The 16,872-nt window shown below is 42.7% G+C and overlaps 1 protein-coding gene across 7 annotated transcripts in view; it reads right to left on the minus strand.

Moving 5' to 3' along the window:
* The window catches only part of Plekha7 (pleckstrin homology domain containing A7), a 206,555-nt gene that overhangs the window by 47,894 nt on the left and 141,789 nt on the right, over positions 1 to 16,872 (minus strand). For all 7 annotated transcript variants that reach the window (XM_076846949.2, XM_076846948.2, XM_076846944.2 and 4 more), the window contains 2 exons: positions 15,531 to 15,631; positions 9,360 to 9,535 (listed from right to left, as the gene is read on the minus strand). In XM_076846949.2, the coding sequence (XP_076703064.2) occupies positions 9,360 to 9,535; positions 15,531 to 15,631 (277 nt within the window). The remainder of the gene's footprint in view (positions 1 to 9,359; positions 9,536 to 15,530; positions 15,632 to 16,872) is intronic.

Below are 16,872 nucleotides of genomic sequence, written 5' to 3' on the forward strand. Positions count from 1 at the left end.
CCTCCAGTCCACATAGTTTGGGCCTTGGTGTCTCTGCTACTCTTTGTCCCCCTGAGGCCTCAGAGTTTCAATGACTGGTTCATGGCCCAACCCAGGCCAATTAGAGTTAGCCCTGGGACTTTGGCTAGAGCTACTCTTGAGAGCTGCTGCAACTATGTGGGAAGACACTGAGAATGAAGCCAATACCAAAGAAAGCAACTAGAGAGAAATAAGAGTCCTACTAGGCCTGAGGTCCCCAATAGAGCCACACCTAAACCAGATACATTCTCAAACTTTCTGGTTGACAACCGATAAACTCCTCTCATTAAGACTTCGGTTTCTATTACTTATACTGGAAGGACTATTACATCATTTTATAATGACGCTCTGAAATAGTGACCTCTAAGGAACCCCTCCACTGCTCAAATTCAGTGGGTCTACCAGCTCCAGAAGAAAGAAAATAAGAGAAATTTTCAGGGACCTCGACTTCAAGAAAAATTGATTCTTACACAGGCTTAGGAAGGGGCAACTCTGATACACAAGGTGTGCATAATGAAATTAAACTTTCCTTCCTTCCTTTACTCCTCATCAGTGTAACCCACCAGCATCCATCAAGTTGGCTAACATGGCTCTTATGTTCTTTACTATTTCAGGAAACCACCCATGGAGGATGTGCTCAGGCTGCCATTGAGATGATGAAAGCTCTGCTTTCTGGGTCACATTCTGAGTCGAGAAAGCTTTACGACCCAGCACATAACTCTGGATTCACTTGCTCCAATATTTCCAAGTGGTTACTCCAATTGGAAACCCAAGTAACTATCTTCTTGTTATTCATACCCCAGAGACAAACAGCACCTTGTCATTAAGAGCCAGATAGGAAATAAATATGCCACCAATATGCATGGCATTAGAACTGAAGGGAAATAGGGGCTTCTTCAGCTTCAGAACCTAAGGATTATAAGTGCAATGTCTCAGCCCAACAAATTGTATTTGCTTTCTTTACTAACCAACCACCATGGGTTTACTGAACACCTATCGATGCCTTACTGGGACAGACACCTGGGGTATAAGAAAGTAGTAGGGAAAATAGCCTCTGCCTTCAAAGCCATATGACCCTCAAGTTCAATTTAGGCATGGTAACATTTAATAGTATTCTCATAAATACTTAACCTTACAACGTGGAGTTTGTTAGTCTCCTCTAGCCTGGGAGTTTATTTCATAACAAAAATCATAGTCCTTACTGCATGTGTACGTATGAGGATACATGCTAGTAATTCCTGGAAATCAATTTTATAGGGATTATATATCCTTTTCTTCAGATTAATACCAGCACTCAATGCAAAACAAACCTTTAGAGGGTGGCTAAAAGGATGGTAGTCTGCTTGTCACCCAGCAGTTTACTTCTGGGTTATAAACAGCTCCTTATTCCCCCAGTTCCTAGGACTTATATAATATGCTCCTTTGGTCCCACAATGTTCAGGCTGTGGCTACAGGTGAGAAAGGTGCAAGTAATATTCCCTATTGCCCAACTTTCCCTGATTTAAACATTTAACACACTAAGCTATGAGATCTAAGGCCAAAAAGAGTTTTTGGTTTTCTCCTTGCATTCTCAACAACTTAACACATAACTTCTCAAGTCAGGTGACTTATCACAAAAGAGATCTGCAATGCTCAATTCAGCACAATGGTGGGAAAGAATGAAGCACCCCTTGGCTGTTTAGGACTGTGTCATTCAGAGGACTTGGCCAGGAAGAGCACAGATGCTCAGCTAAGATGACACAAGCCTTTCCAGATGAGCTGTTGTTCCTGTGCAGGTCATCACTACCATCATGAACAAATAGATCAGTGATGGTCCAAAACCACAGAGAATTCCTGACACTCAGTGACCATTTTGTTCATATGTGTCACTTTTTAAAAACAACAACTCAGCGGGGAGTTGTGCCACACACCTGTAATCCCAATGGTTTGGGAAGCTGAGAAGGAGGATTGCAAGCAAGGAGGATTGCAAGGCCCTAAGCAACTTGGTAAAACACTGTCTCAAAAGTAAAAAAAAGATAAATAAAAATAAAAAAAGAGCTAGGGGTGTTGCTCAATGGCTTAGTACCCGGTACCAAAAATGATAAAATCAGAGGGCATAGGGCTTAGAGCCAGTCAATTGTGAATTCAAGAACAGACTCTATCTCAGTTAAGCTGAGTGACCTTGGGCAAGTGACCTCTCCAATATCATGTTTTTCATCTGTGAAATGGGATAATAGGCTCTGCTTCCTTGTGAGAATTAGAGAGAATATACAGAAAGATGTTGTACTATCCAACATTTATTCTTTTCTTCTTTGCCCCATTTTTTTTTTCAAAGCAACAGTATATCCAGCGAAAAACTTATATTTCCCAGTCTCCCTTGAAGCTCAGAGTGATCATATGTACACTGGCCCAGTCAATAAATATAAGCAGAAATTGTTGGGTGGGTCTTCCAGGAAAGTCCTTAAAAGAAAACAGGCTTAGATCATCCTTCTCTTCTTCTTGCCTGAAATTTAAACTCTATTGGATGGCAAGGTAACAAAAATGAGGATGAAAATCACACACTAAAACTTGGGCATAAAGAACCCAGGGTTCCTGATAGCATCATGAAGCTACTGTACCAGCCTAGATACCTTACCTCCAGATTCCTGGAGAAAATTAAAGCCCAATTTGATTATGCCACCTTAATTATTCCCCCAGTTCCTAGGACTTATTAGGGGTATTTCATTGTTAGTAACTAAATGTACTCCCTAACCTAGGAGAAAGGCTAAGCTTATAATAGGATGAAGTTGGATCAGTTCATTTTCTGCACATCACAAAATGCTGTGTCTGCTTAGAACAAATTCTTATTTCTTCCTGCAAATCGCAAGAACACTTATTTCACATTGGTGATACTTATCTTATTCCTTTTCTTCCCAAGAACTTGGAACTTAATAGATCTTACCAAGTAGTTGTGCACTAACAATTATTTTGTCCTGTCTCTAAACCCTTTATCTTACCAGGTAATAAATAATAGAATTTCCTGCTATCTTAATTCTAAAAATACACAGACACACCCTACATATGTCAAACGTCATTCAAAGGTTGAGGCAGGAACAGGAATGACAGCATGAAGGGGCCAGTGTCCTCCTGGCAGGCACAGCTCTTCTATTGTATTACCACTGGAGGAATTTCCACCCCAATCATCTTACCTAGATGGCCAAACTAGCAGCTAAGAACAGGGTCAGGCCATTGATGTTTTGGAGGCTTTGATCAAAGGCAGGTCAAGAAGCAGACATTCTGCCATGAGAAGCTGGCTTAGCCTATGTTGACAGATTCTGAGTTCTGAGCACTAACTGATCCCTAGTCTCTGAAGCAGTATAGGCTCACAAATCAGAACCCACCCTGGACACAATCAACAGACTTGTACAAAAGGTTGAAGAGAAAGGGGCCCAAAGTATCTGGAGAGCATTCAGGAAAGCTTGCTCGCTCAAATTAGTTCCTAGTATTTGAGGAAAGAGTCGGTAGAGAGCAACCGAGTCAGAAATTGGTCTCTTCTTTCCCTTCGAGTTAAACAGGTCAGTCCCCCTGGGATGGGAGAAGATATCCTGATAACTTTCATGCTCAGCCTACTCTACCTGAATTAACAATAGAGGGCCAAACGGCTCTGGCAGCACACTCCAGAACTCTCCAGGCTGCTGCCCCCAAAGATCGAGGCTGCGAAATAAATGAAACAGCCCGACTGCCAAGCGGAGGCTGCCTCTTGCACGAGCAGAGTGGCTATTGGCAAAATCCCTTGTGAAGTTGTAAGGACTGAAAAACCAGACAAAGAAAAGAGAAAAGACATTCAATGGCTGCTAGGTCTCTCCACTATATTCATTTCTGCCTGAAGAATCCCTCTCTCTTCCTTCCACCTGGGCAAGTCATACAACCTGTCTTAGCTTAACTTCAGCCAGTCTGAAGCTCTGGAACATGCTACCTTCATTGACTTTCCACCTCTCTACAGCAGTCAAGGTATTTTTTTTTTTTTTTAAATGTCCAGTGTTTGGTTGCTGATATATGATGTGTCCTACTGTGTATCAGGAATTTGACAGAGACCATCTCGAATCCCTACAGCAATCCTGCAAAGTCAGGACTGTCAAGCCCAGAAAGACAGAGGCACTCACATGAGTAAGCATATTACTTATGATAAATCATCTCTAATGAAGGATAGGGACGATGGCAATGGCAGCTATCATAATTCTACATGAAATGAAAACCTGAGCTAAGCACTTTATTAACTCTTCTTATCACACAAATCCACAAGGCAGGAGATGTTATTATTCTTTCATTACAGGTAATGAAAGTGAAGTTCAAAGAGGTTGACCAACTTGCCCTGAATCATACACAAGTGACATAAAGAGGACTTGAATCCCACCTGAACTGACTCCAAAGCCCTGCACCAGGCTAAAAAAACGTGTCTATAAAGTCCTTATTCTGCTGAGGGTCCAAGAGATTTTCCAGCCTCCGGGGTTAGCCTCAGGGGTTGTCCTACCAAACATTACCCAAGGAGATCAGAATGTGAAGGCAAAAGATGCAATTATTCAAACAAGTACAGACAGCCTGGTGTGTGGGGGCGCTTTCTGAATAGGCTGGTTCCCTATGCACAAATCCTAGAAGAGTGAGTGTTCAGATTGCTCCCAGTCATCCCAAGTCCTTATTTGAATATCTTATAGGTAGAGGTTTCACAGCTATTTTGTTCATGCATTCATACCTGCTTGGCCAGCCAAACATCCATGCACTTATCCATAACTGAACACTTACTATTCTAGGCCCTGATGAATGAGTTTATTGTTTTCAAGTAGCTTAAAGTCTGATTGGGATGACAATGAAAAAGTAGGCCCATAACTTAAGCACGAAAGATCTATGACTAAGGAACGAAGATCTGAAGAATGTGTTGGAGTAATCCTGGTAAGGGTGAGAGAGCTGGGATTGAAAATGAGCAAAGCCCAGAGGAATCCTGGCACCTCATCTGAGACTTCTATCTTCCTCCCAGATCTTATCACAGTCTATTTTCCCTCTTGTTCACTTTGATTCAGCCACACACTAAGCTCATTCTTGATTCAGGGCATTTGCACATGCCATTCCTTCTGCCAAGAATGCCTTTCCTCAAAGTTTTGCAAATTTGACTTATATCAATCTGGCCTCACCTCTACATCATCCTCTTATAGAGGACTTCCCCTGACCACCAAACAGAATGGGTTACTCCCTTTCCCTGGTCCCACCCTCCCCTATCTCATGTTTTACTGTCTTCATGCATAGATCATGATAAAAATTTTCTTGTTAATTCATTGCCTGTTTATGGCTTACTTCTCACTCCTCTCCAGAATATAAGTTGCATGGGACTTTGCTTCTCTCTTTAAACACTGCCACGTTCATCAGTGTTTAACCCACAATATGCCCTCAATAAATATGTATAGATGAATGCATGAACAAGCGCACTGGGTTTCACGTTGCTGAAATTCCAATATGGCTGAGACACGGAATGAGAATGGCAAGAGGTAAACCAAATATGTTTGTAGGGACCAGGTCCATACAGCCCTGCCAAGGAAATTGGATTTTACTCCAAAGGTAACTAGATTTTAAATTTCTTTGGTCCTGAAACAGGGTTACAGTAACACCAGAAAGGCTCAGAGACTGAAAAAAGGGGAGAGTTGTTTTCTGCTATGCCCTTCTGTCTGAATCACTTGTCAGTTTTGAGAGCTGTGAAAGCAAGTGGACCTCCTTGTTTAGTACTTCAGTTTGGTAGAGAGGACAAAGCACCCTTAGATAAATTGGGGATACAGATTTCAAGGAGGCTCTAGGGAACCAAAAATCAGAATCCAGGGTCAGATGAGTGGCAGAATATGAAAATGAAAGAGAAGCAATTATGGAAAGAGGGAGGGGAGCAGACTCTACTAGCAGGGCTCGCTGCGATCCCCTTAAAAGCATGTGGGGGCACTCTCATGGGACTCAGAAGCCAGTGCAGAAAACGAGAAGACAAAGGTAGGAGGAGCAGCAAGGGACCCTCAGCTCTGCTCCTGAGCCACATAATTTTAACAGGAAGAGGCTGGAGGAGGCAGGAGCTGACGAGCAGGCTGGGGGTAGTGCTGCAAGGAGCCTGGACTCCCGAGCCACAGCTCACATGGCAAGAGGAGGGGGACATCCTGGCAAGGGAGAGTGTGTGATTTGCTCACAGGACACTCATGATCAACATGATCTAGAGGATTAATGATGAAACTAGAAGAGTGTTTGGTGGTGGGGGGGGATATCACCAAGCCAAACATCATAAAAGCCAGCATATCTGCTATGGAGCACCTACTATGTCTCTCAGGCCTCTGCTAAGTAAGCACCTTACATTTTCATTCATTTAATCCTTGTAAAGATCCTATGAACTCAGGAAAACTGATATTTTTAAAACACACATAACTTAGAGTTTATAGCTAGAAAGCAGGAGAGTTAGGATTTGAACCCAAGTCTATCTGAAATCAGAGACTAAGCTCTAGGAGGAGACAAAAGAAACAGAAGAAATAGGAAGTGAGGGTGAATCAGCCAGCCTAGACAATGTTGCTGGTGCTCCCTTTACTTCATTTACTTCATTATAACAAACCATTCTGGGTCCTCTGTCCATAGCCCTGACCTTTCCTTGGAAACCCATCCTCAATCCCCTATAGCCTGAGCCTTTGTCCCCAGAAGTGAGACGTGCTAATCAGCCTGTGCCAATCAGCATGATGCATCCCTGGCCACAGTGGATGGTTTACGATATATATGTGTGTTCAGCCTGTCTACTCTGGATGAATCTCAGAGCTCTGGACAAGACTCTGGTTCTTTCCTGCTGACTTTAACCTTGATGGCCAAGTCTGGGGTTACTGCAGTTATCTTACCCCCATATCCTGGATGTGCTAGGGACCTTCCCGTGGAGCTCAAGACTAAATCCAACCCAGAGGTGGGCAAAGCCCAGGGCCTGAGAGAATGATTTATAATGATATTGTCTGATCTCTGAAACCAGCTATTCTGAAGCTGGATCTATCTTGAGCTTTTCAGTGACATGAACCAATGATTTTCCCTCTTTAAAGGTAGATTGTTCTATGCTTTCATTCACCTGCAATCATGAGTGCTATTAATACACCATCATTCACCAAGAAAGCAATATCTATATGAATGAGGACAGAAGGATCTGGGTGAGAATCACAGAGGGAGAGAACAAAAGCTACCCCTGGGGCCACCCACTTACAGAGAGTGGTTCTGCAATGCACAAGACCAGACTAGAGTAGAGGCAAGATTCAGTCTGCCTGACAGATAATTTTAACTAACCAAATGTCTGAACATCTTATTCTGGAAAAACAGAACATTTAATAAGTCTTTATTGCTTGGCTGACAATTTCTCCTCTCAAGAACTTAAGGGAAAATGTTATTATGTCTTTATTATTCTGGCTTGGAAGAGAGAACAAGTTTTTTAGTTTTATTTTTTATCCTTTTTCTTTTTTAAGAGGGAAGGAATCTTGGACAATCATGATCATGGACTTTTAAGAGTTTATTAAAAGCAAAACAGGAATAAATTTCAAAAAGTTTAGAGAAAAGTTAGAGACAATACAATGGCCTGAGACCATAAAAGGAAAGGATCCCTTCTAAAACCAAAAGATGACAGCTAATTACATATTTTTCAGGTAAGAAGAGCAAAAAATATCCAAATCATGGCTAGCAAATTAATCCTCGAGAGGCAAATGTCATTTGTCAATCACAGCACCTTTTCCTGTTAAGGCCCATGTTATTCTCAAATTTTCTTTTACCCAGTACTCTAGTTACTAATTGGCTACAATGCATTGAACAAAGCTGGAACATAAGAAGAAACCCTCTGACTTTACATAAAGTGTAAAGGCTGGGGTTGTGGCTCAGCGGTGGAACGCTTGCCTGGCACGTGTGAAGCCCTAGGTTTCATCCTCAGCACCATATAAAAATAAATAAGTAAAATAAAGGCATTGTGTCCAACTACAACTAAAAAGTAAATATAAAAAAAAAATTTTAAAAGAATAAGGTGGGGGGGGCATTAGGGACTAGCATGTGTACCAAGAATAAGTTGTGTCAAACCTATTCAGTTTCTTTCTCCTAGGGAATGCTAATGACATTGTGAACAGACACCTGCAGGCTACTTGGAGAAGCTTTCATGTCATCATAAGCACCACAGAATAATTCAGGCTGGATGACAATGCTAGAAGGTAGAGTCAAAACTGACTGAATACCTGTAGTAAAGAGCTACTGGTTCAGGGCCCATGGGGAAACTGCTCAGTCTTTGGTTCTGTCCTGCTCAGCATATTCATTCATACATTCTTTCAACCTGTTACTCAATAATCATTTGAGAGCTTGTGTCAGATGTTGTGCAGAAGAAACAAAGATAATTCCCGTGTGGAGCCTAGGATACCGAAAAGACGACAGAAGGGGAGATAAAACCCAGTGTGATAAATGCTTGGGCTGAGGTGTTATATAGGGAGCTCTGGAGAATAGGGCCTGACCCCAACCTGCCCTGTTGAAGGAGATAACTATATATCAATGGTTTATCTGCCTCGAGAAAGAGAGCATAATGCTGGGAAATAACATGAATGCCAAAACTTACACAATCAGAAGTTAGAAAATGTGAAATTCATTTCTAGTCACTCAAACATTGTACTTTTAGGTTGCTAGAGAATGCCCACTTCAAGTCTCACTGAAAGAACATTGTCCAAGGAGCCTGTACACCCAGCAAGGTGTCTCTGTGGTCAAATGGGACCCATGTCCAATGAGGACTAGCTAAATATATACTAAACTTCTTTGGGGCTTTTCAGTTCTCTCTCTGGGTCTCCAACTCTGCTCTTACTCCTCCTCAGCATTTTCTCAGGGTGTCATCTATAACTAACAGACTCAGGAATTTCAAGATCCCCCACTATATCCTTGGTTGGACCACTCAAGGAAAGAAGCACTGAACATGGTAGGCAGCTGTAGCACACTTTCAGTTGGTAAGACCTTTCTTGCCAGCCATGTTCTCTTCCCCAATCTGGTGCCCCAAGGTTGTACCTTCTACCACACAGAAAAGAATAAAAATAGAGAAGCACAAATATACCAGTTCCCATGGCTGTATATCCCAGGCAGTTGGTACACCCCTCCAGACCTTAGTGTTTCTATCTAGTAAAGAAAGGGGAACTTCCACCTGGGGTGGGCAACTTGTGTTAGTTGTTTATGGATTCTCCTAGAGGCACTCATTGTTAAAAAGAATTTCAAAGAGAGGAATGATTAGTACCAGGGAGTAAACAGTGGAATTTCAGGAATCAGAGGATTTATTTGGATTCCCATCCCAGAGTAGGAAGCTCTGGCAGGGACACTCCATCAGAACTGACCTCTTCAGTGACGATCGAGATAGCACCTGTGCAGCCTGGTTCATGGCTCTGATCCAGGCGTTCATGTCTTCCTGGGTGTCAGCACTGAAGTAGTAGGTCCTCATGCCTGACTGCTCAGCCTGAGAGCCCACCGTAGAGCTGTTGTAGATGAGTGCTCGCATCCCTGTGTGCACAGCCTGTAAGCATGGAGATGGAAATCCAGGACAAAGAGAGTTTAGTACACATTTCCCATCTAGGAGTAAGAAGAAGGAAACAGCTGGCCATGTTCTTCCCCTTCCAGACTAAAAACTGCAGCACCAACCAGCTTGGTTCCACACCTGGAAAATGTCGGGCTAGATTCTGCTTCCTTAGTGCTGTAAGGCCCAGTGAGAGCTATGTTTGTTGTCCATAAGAAAAGCCCTGCAGCTATTTTCTATTTATCCAATTTCTGCTTACCAAGGAGCACAGAGGCTATGCTTATTTAAGAACGCTGTGTGTGTGTGTGTGTGTGTGTGTGTGTGTGTGTGTGTTGCTATAGACCAAACCCAGGGCCTCAAGCATGCTAGGCAAGTACTCTACCCTTTGCCACATCCCTAGCCCTAGAAACAGACTTTTTTTTTTTTTTTTTAATCCCTATTCAGTAAAAGTAGACTCTTAGGATTCCCTGTTTTTGTTTGTCTAAAGCACATAATTCCTGGTTTGGCTAAAATCAGACAAGAACTGAGTCAAAATCAGCTGCAGCAACATGTGGCTTGGTGCTTTCACCAAGATAATGCCCCCTTCATATCTCACTGAAAGAACATTGTCCAAGGGGCCTTTATACACAGCAAGGTGTCTCTATAGAGACAAATGGGCCCATGCCCACTGTGCTTCAACTGCATGGCACAAAATGTGATGCATTTCCACCATAGAAGCTGGTATTCTGTCTCTTCGAATAGTCACTACAGAGTTGTAGAGCTAACCAATATTTGATTAAAAATTCTCGTGCATCATTTAAGTGCTTCTGTCTCAAGGTGCTTTCTGGGAAGAGGTGCTGGGCATGACCCCTGAAAAGCAACTGGGATGGTTTGCAAATCAGAGGCTACACTAGTTTCTCTCCCTGTGCTCTGATAAGTAGAGACCAATTTTTTTAAATTTGCAAGTAAAATCCCACCCAATATACATAGGAAGATGGTATAGAAATAAGATTTACTGAGTGCCTACTTCGTGTCTCCTAAGTATTTCCATGATTTCAGTCTCATTTTAATCCCAATAGCCTTGAGAATATAGACAGAATCTCTGTTTTACAGATGCATCAAATGAAGCTCTGAGATGTTAGGTAAATTTCCCAGATAGCAGGTTCTTCATAACACTTATCATTAGCTGGTACTATTAATTTTACACACTTGTTTGTCACCAGGTTATTATCTGTCTCTTCCTCTGGATTATAAATTCCACAAGAACAGGAACCTTTTCTATCTTGTGAACTACTGTATCCCCAGGAAGAGTGTTTGGCACATAGTAGATATTAAATAAATGTGTGTTAAATGAATGAAGGAAGAGTTGGAGCCCAGGTCTGACTTCACATCCAGACTTCTCTGTACAATGCTTGCAGGTCCTCTCCAGAAATGAAGGTGATTATACAGATCACTGGTCCTATAATCTATTTCCAGAATGAAAGGCAGACTCCACTAAGGACCAAAAAAAATTTAAAAAGTAAAATTAAAAGCAAGAAGATTGCATGCTTCCAAAATGGGAGAATGAAAACTTCTCAGATGAACCTTCAGAATTTATTTCTCCTTGCATTTAACATGAGTCTAAAATACATATTAAATGTGGACCTCTTCTGACATTCACATGTTTGAGTTCACCTAGCCCAGTGTCAAAGGAGTCTAGGCAAACTTGGCCTTCATTCAAAGCCCCTACAGTGACTGAAGAAACCTTACATTCTTCCTTTGTATATCTTAGGGGTATCTCTGGTCCGAGGATGGATTCCTCCATCTTAGCAAGGTGGAAATGCAGCAATAAGAAAGAGAAGAAACTTATTCATGTCTTATTGAGAATCAGCAGTGTGTCTCCTGAGTATTCTTAGCATTTTCTGCCTAGTCACAGAGGGTTCTGGGACAAGCGCTCACCCCACCAGGCACAACACAGTGAATTCTCTAAGGCATACTAGAAATGGTAGGTCTCTGCTGTACAAGAATTCATGTAGCCAGCCTTGTCCAGGAATCAACCCAGGACATGCCTCAAGCATGCAGACATGAGTTTGCACGTCTGTCAACAAATGGGCCTTGAGAGTTGCACCTAGCATCACAGAGGAGTTATGCAAGATCACAAATATAAACTCATTCACTAATCAAATTGTAGCAGGTGTGTGCCTGCTGCTCTTGGCTCTGAAGAGCAGGTTCCCAAATGCATGCTGCCTGTGCTGGTGCATATTAGATATCTTAACTGTGAGGGCAAGAAGGACTGGAGCTCCCATTTCATCTGGCCAAATGACCCAAGCCCAAGATTTCCTGAGCCTGAGGAAGATGCCAGGGCCCAGATGACCTGAAGTCTCCTCATTCCTCCCTAGTCTCATCTAGGAAATGACCTCTTCCTCTCTCTTCTCTGCTTCTTGGTTAACAAAATCCTACTTGGCAACTTTATATGACTGAACAGAAACCAGGCTATGCCTAAAAAAAAAAAAAAAAAAAAAAAAAAAAAAAAAAAAAAAAAAAAAAAAAAATGAGGCTGTGAGCAAGGAAGCATTTCCCTCAAAAACATAATGTACCTAGGATGTGACTGCTCTGCTGACTCTTAAACCTCAGGTCTTGATACAGCACTGGTGAAGGGATCCAGAATCCTTCTACTTCAAACCCCTCAGGACAGCCTTTAGAACAGGAAAAAAAAAAAAAAAAAAAACTTATGTGGGAAATAAAGGAACACCCAGAAGGCCAGGGCCCACCAACTGGTTGATCCTCCTTGAACTTATTCATGCAACAATAATTCATCATTTGTTGTTTACTAGATAGAAAAGTGTATCCTGAAAGTTGGAGGGGCAGCCTGAAAAAAGGCCATGACAGTTTACAGACAAGTAGGAGAAGCCCTAGGACAAGGATCTACAACCATAGTAAATGTTATCAAAAGGTTCAGGATGCTGTGAGAGGGCAATGGGAACATGGCCTGACCCAGAGAAGGACTCAGAGGAACTGACATTCAAGCTGTCTTCCACATGATAAGCAGCTACTTAGTAGGAGTAGCAGGGCGGAGAGGCCGCAACCCCAAGAAGGACGAGAGCACAAAGTATTCATCTTCAGGATGAAGCCAGCATGACTAGCATAAAGAAGTGGAGGGAAGAGCACCACTGGGAGAGCTTCAGCTCTGCATAGAGAAGAGCCCAAGTTGTGAGGCCCAGGACACAGAACACTGCATTTCTTGGCATGTCTAAGAACACAGATTCTGAACTGCCCCACAGCCCACTCACTAGCACCCCAAAGAACAATGCTGCAACCCAAAGGGAAATCTTTCTGTTTCAGGAAAACAATGCCTTTTCTGCAGAACCTGCTGACCATGACCAGATCTGCAGAAGCTTTATCTGCTCTTTTAGACCCTGATGACCCCAAGTACTCCTAAACACATGATGCCTTCTGTCTCCCAGATTTGGCAGATTTGGAGAACATTCTTGGTGAAATCTGTTTTTTTCCTTTTCCTTTCTTTTTTGGGATGTTGGGGGTTGAACCCAGGACCTCGTGTACACTAGGCAAGTGCTTTACCACTGAACTACATCCCCATCACTTGGTGAAGTCCTCCTAAGGAGGGAATAGGGAGAAAGAGGAGGGAGAGGGAGAGAGAAAGGGAGAAGAAGAAGTTTAACACACATATGTTTTCTTAGAATCTATTTTTATACTTCCCAATGAAGTGTTAAGATGAAATATATATAGTCACAATAAGTCACTCTAAGGACATTCCAAATGCTGCTCCATCCCAAACCATGTGCAGCATGTTTGCCCAGAAGTGATGCTCAACCCAGAAAGGAGGGTTTTCTAAGGAAGACTTTTAGGCTGCAAAAGGCAAGTTCAAAAACCATTGAACAATATGATTTCAGAACAGCTCCTGAGTTACAAAGGAGAGTTTCTAAACAATACAATAAATGATCATTCAAACCTTCTTTTACCTCCTGCAATGTGTAGGAAGTGACTGAGAGAAGACATGAAAGGAAAAACAGAGAAGAAGAGTGAGAAACTGTTCCTCCTCCCTGTAATTCAAATGAAAGAGAATAGAATTCAAGGTAGAGTGTGGCCTCCATCATCTTCCAGCTTTGTGACTTTGGGCAAAGTTTCTAAAGCTCTCTGACCCCCACTTCCTTTATATATAAAATAGCCAATAATACTGACCTCTCAAGTTCTCCAGGAGCATTAAATGAGTTAACATGCATGAACGCACTTGGTTTTACAGATAGAAGGCAATACTATTCCATGCCTCAGAAGTGAAGGAAAATGCCAGAATCACAGATCTGTAGCAATTCTGAAGTAACACTTGACATGAGGGAGGACAGCTCCAACCTGCTGATAAATGAAGCTGAAGTATCAGCTTATTCGTGCTCCCTTGGAAAGGGAAGGTAGCAGGAAAGTAGGTGTTATGGTTTAGATGTGAGGTAGCCCCCAAAGGCTCAAGTATGAGACAATGCAAGAAAGCTTAGAGAGGTGAAATGATTGGTTTATAAGAGTGTGAACCCAATCAGTGCATTTATCCACGGATAGGAATTAACTGAATGGTAACTGTAGGCAGCCAGGGTGACTAGAGGAGGTGGCCCCTGGAGGCATGCCTTTGGGGCATATATTTTGCCCTTGTTGAAAGGAGCTCTCTTTTGCCTGCTTCCTGGTGAGATGTCCTAAGCCACTTTTCTCCACCATACTCTTCCGACATGGTGTCCTGCCTCACCTCAAGCTCTGAGAAATGGAGCCAGATATCTATGGACTGAGACTTCTGAAACCATGAGCCCCCAAATAAACTTTTCCTCCTCTAATTATTCTTGTCAGGTCTTTTGGTCACAGTAGTGAAAAAGATGACTAAAACAGTAGGTGACACCGTAGATTCAGTAAGCACCACCATAGATTCCAGTTCAAGATGCTGGTGCAGAAGATCACTTGCAAAAGCCTCTCACAGACTGAGGACCAAATGATAACACCCCAGCCACTACATGTTAACACTGGCCAGCCCTTCCAGAGAATGGCGGGTGTCCTGACTGGGCCTTTTCCATGGTCTTTCAACTATCTATGCCTGGAAAAGGTGACTCTGCTATAATGCCTGCTGCCTAATACTCACCTTGTACCCCCAACATATGAGAGCCAAGTGAGAGGAATAGTAGGGTCAGGAGACCCTACCCAGCTTGAAGTGGATGGCATTCTCTTTACCCTGAGCAGCTGTGAGAGGGCAGAGATTCTCTTCTACTGTCATCAGGGCTATTGCCGCAATGTTCTCTGGGACTTCTGCTCTAAATGCTGTAAACTGAATTGCCACTTAGTACAACTGATGATCCCCTCACCATTCTTGAGGGACCAAAGAAGTACTGCAGTAAAGGAATCTGTGGAGGCCACCAATGGAGAAGGCCTCAGGACTCCCAAGTTTGGGATTAAGCACCGTCTTCCTACAACCTCCACACAAGTGTCAGAGTGCACCAAAGGACTGTCACCAATGATCTCCGCCCCACACACTCCAAATGGCATGACACAAAGGGAGCAGAAAAGGGGTTCTGCTGGTGGAAACATCTGCCTAGGGATTTAATCAATTTCATTCTAATGACTTTACCACAAGATAAATAAAGTGAACAAACCTGACAGTTTCTTCAACATGCAGGCTCCCATCCCTCAATGTGAGGACTCATAATTTAATTGACATAAGTCCATTGTGGGGATCATCAATTACACTAAATGGGTGGATACTGGGTACACTGGCTGATTAAGTTGATAAGAAGGCAATATATAGTAGCCATGGGGGAGGAAAGGGTTTAATACTTGAACAAAGCTGGAGGACTCCAAAGTTCAGATCCACATGAAATTACTATTGACATGTTATTCTAGTTTAAATAATTTATATATTTGTTAATCTGAGTCTGAAACTCTCTAGCTTCCTAACCGACTTCCCTCCTCCCAAAAGCAACTGTGTGTATAAAGGCATTTTTCAGAACAGCTTAACATGGAATTGATGCAGAAGAGAGAGAAGGGGCACTACCTTAAAGGAGTACTTGCGACTTATGCGATCCTCAGGGGCCACAGGTGAGATCACATAGCTGGGTAGAGGAATGCTCCCAAGGACCACTTCTTCTCGGCTGTCTTTGAATGGAAAAACACATTAGAACAACCTTCTGGGTACCCTGTTCAGGGCTTCTTCTCTCTCCCCAGGACTATGGCCATCTCCTCTTCATGAATCATTTAGACACTCCCTGGGCACTTTTGTGCAATGCTGGAACTATTAAGGTGAACCACACAGGGCACTCCCCCCAAGAGCAGAGAGAACCACATGAGCACACTCAAATCAACCTGGAAAAGGGCAGTATGGCCCGGGCTGTGAGGAAGTTGAGAAGGCTTTAGAAAGTGTTTGAAGTCTTTTCAAGGACAGGGAGGCACATTCTGGATGGGGCAAACCTCACTGGCAAAGTTACAAGACTGTGTGAAAAATCCTACCTTCTAGTTCTATTCTCTCTTCCTCCAAACCATCTTCTTAACCAGTGGTGTCTTACTGCCCATGGAGAGGGTCCTGTTGCTCTGACTTAAAGGCACTCTCTGATTCCTCATTGAACACCAAGTCAAATTTGCCCTGTCTACAGGTGACAGCCCTTTCATTTTGGCCCTTATTCACCTCTGGGCTTTATCTTTCAGTATATTCTCCATGCAAGACTCACTTGGCCAGAAGGTCTCGCTCCTAGAACTTTACTCAAAGTTGTATCCTCTCTTCATGATGACCGTTTCCTCCCACATTGGCAAAGCTCTACCCATCCTTAAAAGCCCAACTCAAATCCTATCTCTTCTAAAAAAAACCCTTCTCAGATTCTCCAATATAATTCACTTGTTGCTCCCCCTGAACCACCTAAGGACTTCAGATGTCTTCTAAAGCATCAATCATAGTCTAGTCTTGTCTGGTAAGTGTCTTTCTCTCCTCCATATTTGAGACTTCCTTCTCAACACTGCCTAATCCCAAACTTAATGTAGTCCTCCATAAATACTCAGATGGTCAATTCAATTCACCAACTACCCATCCAACATCAAAGAGGATAAATCCAGATGATGGGTTACAAAATATAATGTATCTATACTTCTCACCTCACCAGATTGCCTCCAAGGTGTAACTATATTTCAAGTAGGGCAGAACCTGATTTTCTGGATTTTGAGACCCTAAGTAGTAAACAAACTGGATTCTATTTCCTTGAAATCAATAGCCTCACTTTCCAGTGCTAAGACTGGTAAAAGTGAAGTCACCAATCATAAACATAAATAAAAACATGGCCAGGCACGGTAGCGCACACCTATAATCCCAGCAGCTCAGGAGGCTGAGGCAGGAGGATTGCAAGTTCAAA

Source organism: Callospermophilus lateralis, chromosome 2, assembly GCF_048772815.1.
Source record: "Callospermophilus lateralis isolate mCalLat2 chromosome 2, mCalLat2.hap1, whole genome shotgun sequence".
Taxonomy (NCBI): Eukaryota; Metazoa; Chordata; class Mammalia; order Rodentia; family Sciuridae; genus Callospermophilus; species Callospermophilus lateralis.